Raw genomic sequence first — 15,908 nt, 5'->3', positions numbered from 1 at the left:
AAGTGTGTGGGTTCACCTGGGGACCCAGTACTTGCAACTGGCCTCTGAGGTTGAGGGCAGTCTGGTGGGGACTGAGCCCTTCACCTGGATAATCCGACACTAACTCCAGGCAGTTAGTGTCAGAATTGAATGGAGTACTAACAGGACACCCAGTTGTTGTCCAGAGAAATGGAGAATTGATTGGTGGAGGGGAAATGCCACACGTGTGGTGTCAAAGTGTTCAGAGGGGAGAAACAGCTTTCTTTCAGCATGTCATTTGCTATGACTTTTTCTCAGATTCTTGAAAAGGCAAGGTTTAAGCTAAGCTGCATTTGGGGAAAAACAAAACCAACCCCGCCACCGAAAACCCAACAGATAGTCTCGCAGTAAAGACATGCCATGTTTATTTTTATATAGTTTTAAAATGGCATTGGTTCTTTACCAGCAACAAAAGAGACAATTCTATATCTTTTTCGTCATCCTATGTAGCTGTCACCTCTGGGCATTACACTGGCTTGATACACAGCTCTACTTTGCTTTCACTTCTCACAATGAATTTTCTAAAAGCCTAAATTTTCTAAAAGTATGGGCTTACTAAATTCTCCCTGGCGAGAAACTCTCCAGGGGTCGTGCCCTTTCCCTAATGTTCAGGTTTCAGCTCAGTATCCCTGGCTGCAGCCCAAGTCTCTTGGCCCCACACCATAGGTCCCTTGCCCCACATGAACCTGGGCTCCAGGCAGCTCCTGGGTCAGGCCGGGTCCCCGACCCCAGGGCGGGTGCTCACCTTCCTCCTTCGCCAGGCCATTCTCCGGGCTCTGCAGGTGGGTCACACTGGTTTCAGGGCCTTTCGGGGCAGCTCCTGGCTCAGAATAGTTCTGGAGAACAGAGTTCCCTTTGCCCCCCTCCACACCTGTGCCCTGTGGCTCCTGAGCCCCTGCAACATGCCTGGTGTGTGTATGTGAGTGTAAAATGCACGCTGGATTCCAAAGATTTGGTACATACAAAAGAATGCGAAATATCTCATTTTTATTTTGATTACGTGTTGAAATCACAGTAGATAAAGGATAATTAAAATAAATTTCACCTACTCCTTTCGCTTTTTTTTTTTTTAAAGATTTTATTTAGTTATTCATGAGAGACAGAGGGAGAGAGAGAGAGAGAGAGAAGCAGAGGGAGAAGCAGGCTCCCCAGGAGCAGGGAGCCCGATGCAGGACTCGATCCCAGGACCCTGGGATCATGACCTGAGCTGAAGGCAGACGCTTAACCATCTGAGCCACCCAGGCGCCCTCCTTTCGCTTTTTTTAAAATGTGGCTCCTAGAAAATTTTAAGTTACCTGTGTGGTCTGCAGACCATTGGCAGCACTCAGGAGAGACGCAGAGGGAAGGCCGCCCCCCAGGAAGGGGTCATGAAGCCCTATTTCAGGACCCTCCCAGCCCCAAGGGTGATGTGGACGGGGCTCCTCCAGCAGATGCACATGGGACTGGAAGCGCCCCGGCAACGGGGCACCCAGCCTGGGCAGAGCCCCACCACCACCCAGTGCTGGTCTCTGCCTCCGGCTTGCCACCCCATATCTCTGTCCGAAGGAGCCAAAGGGGGATTAAAATGGTGAAGAATTCTTTTTCTCCCCCTCCATGGTTCCCCATCAGAACTTGCTGTTCCAAATACAGCTCTTGAGAAATGCCCGCGGCCGCTGGGCTCCATGCTGCTGTGCTCGCAAGTGAGCTTTCTAAACGGTCTCTAAGGGGCCAAGGCTATTCATAAACACAGAAACATGACGAATATGTTTTCAGTTACTAAGTTAATTACAACAATGGAAGACATTTAAAATTTTTAATCCTCTTTGCTTTTCCAATAGAACCAAAAGAGAGTCAACTTAATAACTAATCTTACCTGCTGGTTTCTGCAAACTAGTTATTTTAACCATATTTTAACAAACAATAATAATATTAGAACAATAATTAGGGAGAATTTAATTGGACAATAGAGCTTTTCCACATTCAAATGAAAACACATAAGAAACTAGATCATTTTCAGTCATAACCACGAGCTGGCTGCCTGTGTATCCCAGTGGCCCTAGGGGAGACGGAGAATTTGTGTGACTCTGGGAAAACGTTTACACTTGGGAATTCCTCCAGGTATTTGGTACTTCTCTGGAGATTTTAAGTTGTATGTTAGCAGCCATCTGGAGAATTTCTTTTAAAATCATTTTAGTGAAAAATCATTATGGCTTTTTAGGCAGAGGAGCCTCCAGAGGAAAATTTCCAAGACAGGGTGAAGTCAGTGGGGAGGGACTGTTATTCCTCCAGAGCCCGCTCACACCCTCCATCACTGTGCGTGTGTGCAGACGGTTCTCCCAGGGTCACAGGGCTCAACGCTCTCTCCCCAGGGCCAGACAGCAATGGTTAGTTGTGCCCTGCACTTCCTCAAAAAGGGGGGTTGTGATCGCCAAGACCCTCACCCGCTCTGAGTAAATCCCCCGGCACCCTGATGCAGAGGGAAAGCCCGACCTTAGGGACACAGCCGGTGACGCAGACCCGGCCTTGTGTTCCTCAAACAACCTTTCTAAACTACAGATTTCTTTCCCTCAGAATACTGAAACAAAATCTATGTGCATTCTGACTTCACTACACGGTAACTCTACTCAATTTTCAACCCTTTGGATTTAAACTCAATACGGAGAATCTGTGACAGGCACCTCCCGAATTCCTCCAAGATCACCTGCTCCGCCAAGCACTCCGAGCAGCGCTCCTTCTCGGCCTGTTCGCCCCGAGCCAGCAGGCAGGCGCATGTGGCCTCCACCACCTCCCAGGAGATGCACGAGGAAGAGCGCCTGGCAGAAACAGAGCAGTTACAGGCCACGGTCCTTGGCACCACATTTTAAATACCTTATGGATTTCGGGGGACGTCCTCATCAGGCTATTTTGAAGAATGTCCCCAGTAAAATCTAACTGTTATCTTCCTAATATTGGAAACCCTGACAATATGCAGCATTGCTTTTAGAGGCAACCCATCTGCTTCTTGACCCCCCTCTCATGGCAGATTCTAAAGAGTCTCCGAAGTAGATCCACCGTAACATTCAGAGGCACCGGGGCGACAGCGTCCAGCCCGGGGGCTGGGCAGGGGTAGAGGCAGGGATCTCAGATAAGGCGAGGCCCTAGAGATGCGCCATGTAGCCTGCTCCCAGCTCTGTGCACAATGCGTGCGCTCAGGGAAGCCCCACGTCCCCCAGGGGCACCTGAAGCTCCAGGATGCCAACGGCTCTGAGGACTCGCCCCCTTGGAGGAGCACTATCGGCACGGCCTCCCCTCCGAATGCCCGTTGGAGCCCTGGACGAGGTTTTGAAAGTCAGCAGTACCCTATCGTACAAGACCGGCCATACCCCCCTGAGCTCGAGGGGCAAGCTTTGCTAGACGGCCGCCCACACAGTGCTCAAACTGCAGAAATTTAGGAAAATTTCCTAAAGTACTGACAAGTGCTGGATGATGAAAACAGACATAGGAATTGGGATTGGTTAAAATCTCTCTGTGCAGACAACACACAATGACTTTTGTTGAAGATGAAGAAACAGGGCAGCCCTTAGGTCAGGAAGAGTCCTGACATTTTGAGGCCAGACTCCAACATGCAGAGCCTCCGTCACATACGGTGGGACACACCGTGTCCCGGAGCCGGGAGAGAACATCTTTGCTCAGCCTTTCACGGACCATGAAGCCGTGTTTGGTCAATTTTTACTGATAAAGACCTCGGCAGCTCACAGTGATGAGTACTTCTGATGTCTCTGACCAAATAAGCATGAACTTGGCTTTTCAAAAGTATGTGAATACATGATATCTGGTACTCTATCATGATATCACCCATGACATCGAATTGAAAGGCATTTTTTTTAAATGGATAAATCTAGTCCAATATAGAGTAAAATTATCACTCAACCTTTGAGATTATAACATGGCCTCAACGTAGTTCAATGGGATGATATCCACCTAGTGTGAGATCCACCACCCCTTTAAGAAGGAGCGCGCAGGGTAGGCGGGCTGCCACCTCACATGGTAAGCAGGGGGTCAGGTACCCGCGGTCTAGAGATCATGCCCTCGCTGCCTGTCGGCGGTCCCTGTGGGGCCGTCTGCTTGTACACAACGCGGGTAACTCTGTCCGTGAGGACAGACTGGACAGAGTGGTCTCGGCAGTGGGGGCCCCACGGAAGCACAGGGTGGGATCTCGGGCTGGTCCAGCAGGGGAGCCGTCACCCGCTCCCCATCCCTCACACCCCCTCATAGACGCACCCACTTTCTTTCCAGCGTATAGACTAACTCTCCTCAAATTAACCTGGTTCCCCTCTTCAGAGGGCTGGTTCACAGTACCTACCTATCTTGTCTGAATTTTGGTAGTCCTGAGAATTTAGTTGGTGACAAATGATGGTTGCCTTCAAACCCTCCAATTTCCATATAGTTGGGCATGTTCATTAGGGTTTTCCGTTCTGGGCTTTCTTCATAATTTTTGCAACCAATGCATTTGCAAATAGAAGAACACATAATTTTGGCCTGGTAACATAAAATGCTTCAATAAAATTAGACTGCCCTATAATTCATCAAAAAACAACACATTCTATTTGGACCTTATATAACTCTTTGCACACGTGTGTGTGTGTGTGTGTGTGTGATCTGCAATTTTCACACAAACCCGGGGAGGGGTTTGGGAGACTGGCGTGTGAGTGCGGGCGTGAGTCCCGAGCAGAAAGAGGGGGTCGGAGCGCTGCCCCTGACTAGATCGCAGGTCCTAGAGCCCCAGCCCACAGCTCTCAGCTCACCCTCCCCCCCACTGCGCTTCGCAGATACTGCGTTTTCGCACATGGGGGGTTTGTGGCCACTCTGCGTCCAACAAGCCTGTCGACACAGGTTTTCCAATGGCCTTTGCTCACTTTGTGTCTCTGTGTCTCATTTTGGTAATACTCTCAATATTTCAAACTTTTCAGGATCCTTATGTTTGCTCCGGTGAGCTGTGCCCCGTGATGGCGACTAAGAGCTCAGAGGAAGATCAGCATTTTTAACCAAGGTACGTGCGTTGTGTTTTAGACTTCACGCACTGCACCCCATCGTGCAGTGTAAGCATACCTGCACCGGACCGGCTTGAATGCGGTATTTGCTTTATGGGGGTGCTCTGGAACCGAGCCCGCAGCGCCTCCGAGGCCTGTGCCCTGCTGCCTCCACTGTTGCAGGGGACGTGCGGCTGTGGGGGGGGGTCTGAAACCCGCCGAGGGCCAGCCTTGCGTGGCTGTCCCAGGGGAGGCCCTTGCCGCCTGCTTGTGTGCGGACTTGACCTCTTGGCACAAGGCAGCATGCCTGGCGAGCCGGGGCGCACCCCGTCGCACACGCCGGCCGCGGGGCTGTCTGGAAGCTGGCCCTGCTGACAGCCATGGCTCCCTCTTTGTCTCAACTGCTAGGGGTGCCCCTCCTTTCTCTTCAGCTCAGAGATGCGCATCAAAGGGTATCTATTGTGTTTTACGCCCCACTGGGTGTTTTGAGCAAGAGGCTTTTCAGGATTTCTAGTCTACTCTGGAGACTACAGAACATCTGCACCTCACGTGGGCAGCTGCCTGGCAGAGGCTCAGCCTCTGGAAAGTGGGTGAAGAGCAGGCAGAGATGCTGTGAGAAACCGCTCCACTGGGGGTGGGGGGGGAAGGCACTCGCTGCTTGAATTCTGTCTCTCTGCACTAGTTTTGACCGCATTTTCAAAATCCTAGCTGGGGGATGGCTGGGCCTGCTTACTCAGAGCTTCCAACGTGTGTCCCCGAAATCACAAGGACTCTTCTCAAGCCTGACCATGTGGGGCAACCTTTTACAAATAAAATTCACAGGTACCCCCCAAAGACCGCAAGCAAACCAAAGGAGGGCCTTTCAAGTAAGGGTTTCCCCAGCTGCTTCACTGCTGGGGCCTGCGGGCTCTTTGCTCTCTCCCACCCTTTCCTGCAACACCAAGAGAGGAGCGGGAAGATGAGGGGAGAGAGCCAGAGCCCCTGCACTCGCTCCATGAGTCAGTCCGGGAGAAAGAGGCAGACACCGAGGCCCGGGACCTGCTGCGCCCCGCGGTGTGCTCTGCCCGGCAGCCAAGGCTCGCGGTCCGCTCTGGTCTCTGAGCACCAGCCTGGGGACAAGGCTCTGCACCCCTGGGAGCCCCCGACCTGCTGCCACAGAGAGGGCAGGGCCACGTGGCGGGAGCCTCTGCTGTGCGCTCACCGTGGGCTCACGGAGGACTCCCGAAGCGAAGGAGCCCCGGCTTCTCTCACTGAGCCCAGGGCCCCGGGGGGATGGCTCACCTCATAGCACTCACAGTAATTCTTGAGGCAGCCTGAGCGCCGGCAGTTACAGCCTTTGTTATGTCGAGGCTTCACATCTCCCAACTTTCCTTTCCCGATTTTTGGTTGGAAAGCTTCTGGGTTTCTCTCAAGACATGCCTAAGACAAAAAACACAAAACTCCATCAAAATGTACTTTATTATGTAAAAATAATGTTCTGTGAATGCTATCTCACTTGTGGGCCGTGTTAATCCATCTGTTACTTTAGGAAGAGCCACAGGACACAACGAAATATTACACAACCATCAAAAAGGATGACATCTTACCATCTGCAACGACATGAATGGAACTAAAGGGTCTTATGCTAAGAGAAATAAGTCAGTCGGAGAAAGACAATGATCATATGATCTCACTCATATGTGGATTTTAAGAAACAAAACAGAGGATCATAGAGGAAGGGAGGGAAAGATAAAATGAAATCGGAGAGGGAGACAAGCCATAAGAGACTCTTCACTCTAGGAATCACACTGAGGGCTGCTGGAGGGGGGCAAGTGGGGGGCTGGGGTAACTGGGTGACGGGCATTAAGGAGGGCAGGAGATGTACTGAGCACTGGGTGTTACACGCAAGTGATGAATCACTGAATTGTACCTCTGAAACCAATAATAAATTATATGGTAATTAATTGAATTTAAATAATAAAAAAGAAAGAGCCACACGAGGCAGTGTGTCCTTCCATAGTTAAGAAAGTGAGTCCCCTTCTTGTTTCAGTTTAATTCATTTACACCCTTAAAGGTATTGCTCTTTTTTTTCTGAGTTTCAAAGTCACACATATTTATTGTAAAATAACCGAATGTTAAAGATGCAAAGAAAATGATCGTGTCTGTGGGGCCCTATTTCCTTTCCAGCATTTCCGTGTGCTTTTTCCTGGGACAGCTGAGGTTGTGGTGCTCTGCTAACAGCTGGCCTGGGTTAAACACTGACCGTGCCCCACATGTGATCTAGGTGCACTCTCTCCCTCAAGCCTCACAGCAGCCTTGGGGGGTGAATACCATTGTTGTTTCTGTCTCACAGATGAAGAAACCGAGGCCAAGAGGTGAAGTAATAAATGGCCAGTGACGGATAGGACCCCCGGTCCCCATGCTCACGCCCAGCCCGGAGGCTCAAGCACCAGGTCACGTCTTGCTCACACAACATGCTCAGCTTTTTATCCTGGCTTGTTTAACTCTGTTTGCCTATCTTTCTACTATCTATCTAGAAAGACAGATGCGTATATATTTTTATTAACAAAGTGATTCGATGCAATTTGAGTGACATGAAAGTGACAGGAGCACCTGCGCTCTGCTCTCTCCACACAGGGAAACAGCTAGGGTCTGTGCCCAACGCCACGAGAACTCCCATCGCTGCAGAAGGTCCTTCGGACAGCAGCGGCCTGGAGCGAGCCTGCCCTGTTTGCATGTTCTTATTCTCATGGAGGGTGAGGGACAGGGAGGGCACCACCCACAGCGGGAGCGTGATGAATGGAGCATGTGTGTGCCCTGGGGGGGATTACACCCCCGTCAGGTTGGAGGGTAGTCCAGCCCCCAGAGGCTCCCCAGGACCCCTCCCCACCAACACACCCCAGTGGGAACCACCGTGCTGACTTGACTGCTCCCGCTGTTCTGGGCCCCTGCAGCATGCCCTGTGATGCCCGCTGCCTTCACCAGCACGGCGCCCGCAAGACTCAGCCGTGAGGAGCGCTTGGTGGCCATGCTTTCTTCTTCACCGGTGCGTAGTATTCCACCGTATGACAGACCTCTACCCCTGACAGGCACAGGGTTCTTTCCAGGCTGGGGCCGCTGTGTGCGTCTGCAGTGGACACGTACACTCATTTCTGTTGTTTCTGTTTTTAGGAATGAAACTGCTGGGTCACAGCACCTACAAAGGTTCAGCTTTAGAAACTATTGCCAGGGATGCCTGGCATCCCTGGTGGCTCAGTCAGTTAAGTGTCTGCCTTTGGCTCAGGTCATGATATCAGGGTCCTGGGATGGAGTCCCACATCGGGCTCCCTGCTCAGCGAGGAGCCTGCTTCTCCCTCTGCCTGCCACTCCCCCTGCTTGTGCTTTCTCTCTCTCCCTAATAAATAAATTAAAAAAAAAAAACTATTGCCAAACAATTTTCCCAAGTAGTTATACCAACTTATGTTCCTACCAGCAATGCTTGAAAATTCCAACACTTTTAAATGAAAACTTTATATGCTTGTAATTGTAGAAAATACCCTTTAATCCTAAAGAAAATCCCACACTACTAATGTTTAGAGGCATTAAAATTTTCTTTCGTCCCATGGCTCTGGCTGTATCAAAATGGGTAAGATATTTTCAAGTGATTTATCTATAATTCAAGAGGGGAATTAAATTACTGTAGAAACAAAACAGACCAACCCATGACACAGCCTGACAGTCTCAAGTTTATACATGTGAAGGCCCTTGGTTTCCTTTCGTAACCTGGGGGCACCAAATATGCCCCCAGAGCAGGCTAGCAGCCCCACACCTACCTGTCCTCCCTCCTCTGATGATGTTTCGCGCCTACAGGTAGGGGTGAAAAGTGCAAGCTCCTGCATGTAGCCTTTAGCAGGTACAGGGCTGCCCGAGCTGCCGCTGGCCCCTTGAGGAAAGTCCAGATTCTCCCCTCACCCGGAGGTTAGACACATGTCATGGCTCAGAGCCTCCGCCCCGTCCTCTGACCAGAGGACTTTCTACACCTCTCAGACGACACTCTACGAGCTCAGGATTATCTGCTACACGATGAGACCCAAATCTCTAAACCCCATGTCAAGACAAAGTGGATATTTGTACGTTCTTACATCAGAACCTTCCAACAGAGCTGCACCACTGAAGCCATCCCACGCGGCGGAGAATAAAGATCTTTCTCTGGCTGCCACACTCCTGACAGCTCTGGTCAAGGGTCAACACTCCACCTTCAGAAATAGAGTCCTATTCATCGTATACTCCTCAACACTTTGCGTTTTCCCAATATTGAAATTGGTTGGGAGTCTCTGGAGATAGTTTTGTGAATATCTGAAGTTTTTTTTTATTTTAAAGATTTATTTATTTTTAGAGAGAGAGAGAGAAATGGGAATGCAAGCTGGTGCAGCCATTCTGGAAAACAGTACAGAGTTTCCTCAAAAAGTTGAAAATAGAGCTACCCTACGACCTAGCAATTGCACTACTGGGTATTTACCCCAAAGATACAAATGTAGTGATCTGAAGGGGCATTTGCACCCCAATGTTATCAGCAGCAACGTCCACAATAGCCAAACTGTGGAAAGAGCCCAGATATCCATCAACAGATGACTGGATAAAGAAGATGTGGTCTATACGTACAATGGAATATTACTCAGCCATCAGAAAGGATGAAATCTTGCCATTTACAATGATGTGGATGGAACTAGAGGGTATTACGCTAAGCGAAATAAATCAATCAGAGAAAGACAATTATCATATGATCTCACTGATACGTGGAATTTGAGAAACAAGACAGAGGGTCATGGGGGAAGAGAGGAAAAAATGAAACAAAATGAAACCAGAGAGGGAGACAAACCATAAGAAACTCTTAATCTTAGGAAACAAACTGAGGGTTGCTGGAGTGGAGGCGGGTGGGGAGATGGGGTGGCTGGGTGATGGACACTGGGGAGGCCATGTGTTGTGGTGAGCGCTGGGTGTGGTGTAAGACTGATGAATCTCAGACCTGTACCCCTGAAACAAATAATTCATTATATGTTAATTTAAAAAAACAGAGGGAAAGCAAAAGAGAGAGAGAGAGAAAGCGTGAGCAGGGGGAGGGGCAGAGGGAGAGGGAGAACCTCAAGCAGACTCCCCGCTGAGTGCAGAGCCTGACACGGGGCTCAATCTCACGACCCTGAGGTCGTGAACTGAGCCGAAACCAAGAGTCAGATGCTTACCCGACTGAGCCCCCCAGGCGCCCCGTATCTCAAGCACTTTTAAACACTCTTAGAATGCATGTACTTAGTGAAAAAATTGTTACCTTAATGGCCTTGAACCGTTGGATTTCGTGATGTAGATTGTTACAACAATTATTACAATTGCAATTGTTGCAAAAGTCCCCACTGGCAAAGCAATCGCAGTACCTGTGAAGCATAACACAGCGTGTCAAAGGTGCGGGCGGCACAGTGAGCCGACGACAAGAGCACACGCGCAAGGAAGAGAGCCGGCCAGCATGCTGCAGTTCGGCACAACTTTTATTTAGATGATTCTGACTCCTTTTTTACGAAAACTAGAACACCTGGGATGATGCTCTCCAGTGACTAACAGAGGAGAAAGAGAAACCAGTTAAAATACTGTCCATTGCTCTCCATCACCTCCTGCCCCTCTGTGCCCACTGACACTCCCCCAGGAGCACCCCCAGTTGGCAGGCAGAAGCCATCCGCCATCACCGGTCCCAATCCACCCACACAACTGAAGCGGAGTTCTCTTCCTGGCCAGACCTTGACTACGAGTGAAAACGGATGGGGCCTGGAGGCTGAACTTGGTTTGGGTTTGCTCTTACTTCCACTCCCTGTCGACGTGTGGAGGAAGAGACGAATGGGGGAAGAAACACACGTACGAAATGACTGCTATCATACTCTCTTATAATAAAAGGGTTGTTTGTGAATTCGGATTCTACAGAACAGCTTTTAGCAGAATCTCTCCCCGAACGTGTCCACTGTGCCCTGGGATTCTGGAGGCCATAAAGCTATTACCTGGTGACAGAATGGGTTTTCCTTGAAGAACCGTCAGTGCTTATGGCTGTTAAGACACCTGCTCTTGGGCTGTACAGCAGAGGCATTTAGAGGCCTGTGGCTTACGTGCTTTCAGTATGGGCAGGGATAAGACACTGTCCTCAACTCACGTAAAAATTCAGTCTTGAGGCAAGGACTCCCAACATCTTCCCTATAACCTGCACCCCAGAGAGGTTTTGGGAGTTCATCAGCCACTCCACAGCTCCCATTTGGGACTGGAGAAGATGCTGTTCCCTCCTGAGAGCATGAGTCATTGAAGAGAGCTTCAAATCCAGGTTTGTGACATCAGCTCAGCCACCAGGCCCCCGGGCTACCTGATAGAGGCCATGTGTCAGTCAGCGTCTTGAGCTATAAAAAGGAAGTCGTGGCATCTAACCTACCAGTCACAAGGGGTCGCCCAGCGGAGCTAGGGACATCACATGGATATGTCTCCTACACAGTGCTGCGTGATGCCAGGAGGGCCCATGTCAGGCAACGTGGTAGACTGGATGTCTGCAGAAACCTTACTGCTAGAGAATTCCTAAACATTATTCTTTTTAGTATTTATTGTTTTAATTCTTTTAAATAATATTATAAAATGCACGTCGAGCCAAGAGGAAAGTAGAAGAGATTATCAGAGGTGAAATAAAGAAGAAACTGTGAACCCAGAGGGGAGAGTTCTGTAGCTGCCAAATGTCATCCTGGGGCATCTGCTGGTGCCCAGTGACCCCGAGCCTGCTCATGCAGGAGACAAAGTCTGGGCTACCAAAGGTGGGAGTTGCACCAGAGACATCACCCTTCCGCCTACATAGAGTATGGATCCTTGAAAGGCAACCTCCCCACAAATCTACTTCAGAGAAGAAGTGGAGATACATCCCTCTCTGAAGCCCAGGGGAAATATGAGCGTGTCTCCTAAGGCTTCCTGACCACTGGGGTGGACAGAAGTGGGAAGAGGTGACAGAGGTTCAGAGGCTGGAAAGCAGAGGGGAGAGAGTTCTGGATAGCAGACTGAAGAACCCTGAACCCCGGGCCGCAGAGAGCGAGGAAGCGGCCCTGAAGGCTTGGACTCAGCGGTCCCAGGCTGCTCCGGAGTGGAGGGCAGCAGGGTGGGATGAGAAGAGAGTTGGCTGAAATTCTAATTAGGAGGGAGTGGGCCCCCAGGCTCCTCCCCTTTCCAGCACCTCCTCTCCACCGACCACTGTGGCAAGAGCCTGAAATCACTCTCTGGGGCAAAGCAGTCGAGGGCGGGCTTATCACAATGAACCAAAGAAGGAAAGGTGATTGTTGAGCCCCACAGGTTTCTTCTACTTGGCCCCTAGAATCCTAGCACCACATTGGAAAAGCCTTCTGTGGGGACGCCGACCAGCTCAAGGGAGAATACGGAGATAAAGAGTCCCACAGTGAGGCTTCCCAGGAGATGGTTCGGTCATCACCACCAAGTCCCCAGGCAGCTTATGCCTCATTCTTAAATGTGAGTGGAGAGACAGCCAGAGATCCGCAGACAGTTCAGGAAACCTGACATGAAAGAGGCCTAAAGAAACCGACTGTCCAGGGTAAGGAAACTGGTGGGAGTAGGGGTACCAACAGCCTTGGACAGATTAAGAAACAAGAAAATGATACTTAAAAAAACACAGTATAAAAATGATGTTCTGGAAAATAAAAAAGTAATCACAGAGAGGATTCTCTTAACAGAAGATGTGAAAACTAGGACCCCTTGCCCCCCCCCAAAAAAAGGGAAAGAAAAACAATAGGAGAAAGAAAAACAGGATTCATTTTCTAAGTCCAAAATTTACATAATTAGAGGTTTAGAAAGATAGAATTTTGAGAACGAAGGACAGAAGATAATTTAAGAACATTTCTCAGAACTAATGGGCACTTGTTTGCAGAGTTAAAGGGCTGCCAAGAGGTGAGAGAGTCCCAAAGCAAGACTTCACTGTCCAGTTTCTGAGCCCAGGGAACAAAGAGAGGATCCTGTGAGGCTCCAGAAATAATAAAACAGGTTTCACACACGGAGCAAGAGCAAGAATAACGTCAAAATTTCGATAGCAGCACTGGACACCAGAAGAAAATGCAGAAAACCTTCACAATTCTGAAGAAAAATTCAACATTTGAAGTTGAACTGAGATTGGAAATCCAACTATCTGATCCAAAATAATCGTCTAGGTGTGAGGACAGACTCTGGCAGGTTTAGACCTGGGGGTTCTGGGAAGAAGATCTCCATGCACCCTCTCTCAGGATGCTCCTGGAGGATGTGCTGTACCAAATGATGCAGTGAGTCAGATGAAGGAGACAAACGGGATCCAGGAAGCAGGGAATCAAACTTGAGAAGGAAGCAAAGGAAGCCCTTGGTGTGGTCGCAGAGGGAGAGTCCAAGGTCAGAGAGGTCCATGGGCCTGGAAGCCACACCGTCCAGAGCGGGGCCGGCGAATGGCTGTGAGAAAGCCTTCCTCCAACCACACAGCCGAGTATGTAACAGGTCTGAGCATAATGGGAAGACAGCTATACACCCAGAGGGCAGTTTAGGGTTAAATTATTGTCCTGTACGTAGAAAGCTAAGTACCGACTATTAACTCAAGGGAAAAGATGAAGACGTGCAGGAAAGGAAATTAATCAAGGTCCAGCAGTGAGTAGTGTTTTCCTAGTTGTGAAATATAAACACTACTGATCTAACCACATATATCTGATGTCTGGGTGTGGGAAATATGTGTGTGTGTTATGTGTGTGTGTGTGTGTGTGTGTGTGTGTAAACAAAGCCAAATCCACATCTTCCATGGTACAAAAACAAGAGATTATGCCAAACTGAAAGCCAAGAAGTTCGCAAAACAGACATTTTTACATAGGTGGAGACAAATATTAAAAGTTTCTGTTTAAAGAGCTGAAAATTCCTGGAGATCAGAAAATAAGGGACAATTGTCAGGGAACTACCATTCTTTGTCACAAGTCTTATATAATTCCTTGGCTTTTAAAACTGTGTGTGTCGAGGTGCCTGGCTGGCTCAGTGGGTGGTGCACGTGACTCTTGACCTTGGGACTGTAAATTCGAGCCCCATGTTGGGTGTAGAGATTACTTAAAAATAAAATTAAAAAACTCTGTGTATTATCTGGCTAAGAATAAGTTAAAAGTGAGAAGGGATAAACTGAAAGATAAAGAAATTAGATCAAGGCACATCATAAAAAGACAAAGAGATTAAAAACACAGAAAAGAGGTTAAGAGGAACGGTGGGTAGTTAGAGGGGGTAGCACATGGCAGATCAGCATTACGGGACAGAAGAGAAAAAGCGAAGAGGCTGTGGAATGAGGACACCTGTGAGTGTTCCAGAACTGCTGAAAGTTGTGGATCCTCTGACTTCAGAAATTTAAGCACGCCCCAAAAAGATAAATACAAAGAAAAAAGAAAGAAGGAAATCTTAAAAGCCCCAGAGAGAAAAGACAGGTTATCTAGACTGACAGCTTACTTCTTGTTAGAAATGGTGGGAAATAGTAAAAATTGTATCTTCAAAGCTCTGAGAGGAAAACTGACAATCTAGAATTTTAGACCCAAACTATGCTTATTCACTGAGGTCCAGGCCGGGCACATTTCTTCTCTCGTTCCACATACTTTGCTGATTGGTTTGATTGATTAACTCTTGCCCCTCTGCTTTTTTAAATTTTATGTTGAAGATTTTTAAATCTCTGTCACCAAACCTACTCTGTCTCCTACCCTAAAATGCTCATTTGCTTCTTCCACCAACATCAAGGAAGGAGTATCCACATCTGCTGCTTATCCTTCCTCGTCACCCATTTGCCCTCTATCCTACTGCACTCCAACCTTCCTCTCTGCCCCACTGGCTCTCAAAGGCAGTCAACAACCTCCTTACTGGAGATGCAAGGACCTCTTCACTGCACGTTTGTCTCAGCAGCTGTGACACTCTTATGTTCCAGAACCACATTTCCAACTTCCGGTCGGACATTTCTACCTCCAACTCAGTGTGTCCGGCCTTAACCTGTGATCTTCTCCCACTCCTCTCTGCCTCCGTGGTGCCCCACCACTAACATAATCCCAAGTCCCTTTTGACAGTTACCTTTCTCTCTTTCCCCACGCCCAAGGAGTCTTCAAAGCTACTGATTCTGGCTCGAAATGTCTTTTTTTTTGTAATTTTATCTTTATACAAGTAAATCACATTTGTTGAAGAAAAGTTCTTAGAGGTAAATAAGCAAAAAGGAAAAAATTACAATCACTCAGAATTTCACTCCCTAGAAATGTTCATTTGGTGAACATATTTCAGATTTATTTCTCTAAAACTGTACATACTGAAATAAACATATGTTGTTTGATTACATATTATATACAAACAAAAACAAGATCATATTCTAAACATTGTTTCAGTATGTTTTTATTACTTATCAGCATCAGTAATCACTCTAACAACTTGTTTTTATTATCAATATTATGAGTGTTTCCCACATACATAGATTTATATACCATTTCAGTGACTGCAAGGTGTCCCCTTCTATAGCAGCAACATAATTCAGTTAATAATTCTCTTCACGTTGAACATTTAGATTATTTTATATATTTTGGAATGTAAACAATATTTCACCAGTGGCACTGACCTCCTTTCTGTTCCTAGAACCCTGACCGTCCCTCTCTTGCCACAGGGCCTTTTCATGTGCTGTTTCCTCTGCCTAGAACATTCTTAGCCACCCACTTTCAATCCACCTCCACCTGATTAACTCTCCTCATCCAAACACCCCTCCTTAGGGAAGCCTTCCCTGGCTTTCACACTTGGTCAACCCCCACCCCCCACACACACCCACTACAACTCTTTTGCCACATTTTCCACATTTCCACTCTGACCTTTATGTATACGGTTATTTTATTCATGTCCACCTCCCCCTTGGACCGTGAG

The 15,908-nt window shown here is 48.3% G+C and overlaps 1 protein-coding gene across 4 annotated transcripts in view; it reads right to left on the bottom strand.

The window, feature by feature from the left end:
* Nucleotides 1-1,083: 1,083 nt before the first annotated feature.
* TESMIN (testis expressed metallothionein like protein) overlaps nucleotides 1,084-15,908 on the bottom strand; it is a 41,009-nt gene continuing 26,184 nt past the window's right edge. The window contains exons 6-9 of one of the 4 annotated variants that reach the window (XM_025878968.2): nucleotides 10,288-10,390; nucleotides 6,288-6,425; nucleotides 4,340-4,515; nucleotides 1,084-2,810 (exon numbers count right to left, since the gene is read on the bottom strand). In XM_025878968.2, coding sequence (XP_025734753.1) covers nucleotides 2,618-2,810; nucleotides 4,340-4,515; nucleotides 6,288-6,425; nucleotides 10,288-10,390 — 610 coding nt within the window. In that variant the 3' untranslated portion in view covers nucleotides 1,084-2,617. The remainder of the gene's footprint in view (nucleotides 2,811-4,339; nucleotides 4,516-6,287; nucleotides 6,426-10,287; nucleotides 10,391-15,908) is intronic. The other 3 variants (XM_073883354.1, XM_025878966.2, XM_025878967.2) reach the window with 3 other exon arrangements.

The sequence above is a fragment of the Callorhinus ursinus genome, unplaced genomic scaffold (genome assembly GCF_003265705.2).
Source record: "Callorhinus ursinus isolate GAN/ISIS: 27379988/994484 unplaced genomic scaffold, GSC_fseal_2.0 scaffold51, whole genome shotgun sequence".
Taxonomy (NCBI): Eukaryota; Metazoa; Chordata; class Mammalia; order Carnivora; family Otariidae; genus Callorhinus; species Callorhinus ursinus.
The sequence above is the reverse complement of the archived record's forward strand: the minus strand, read 5'-3'. Positions and strand labels throughout refer to the sequence as shown.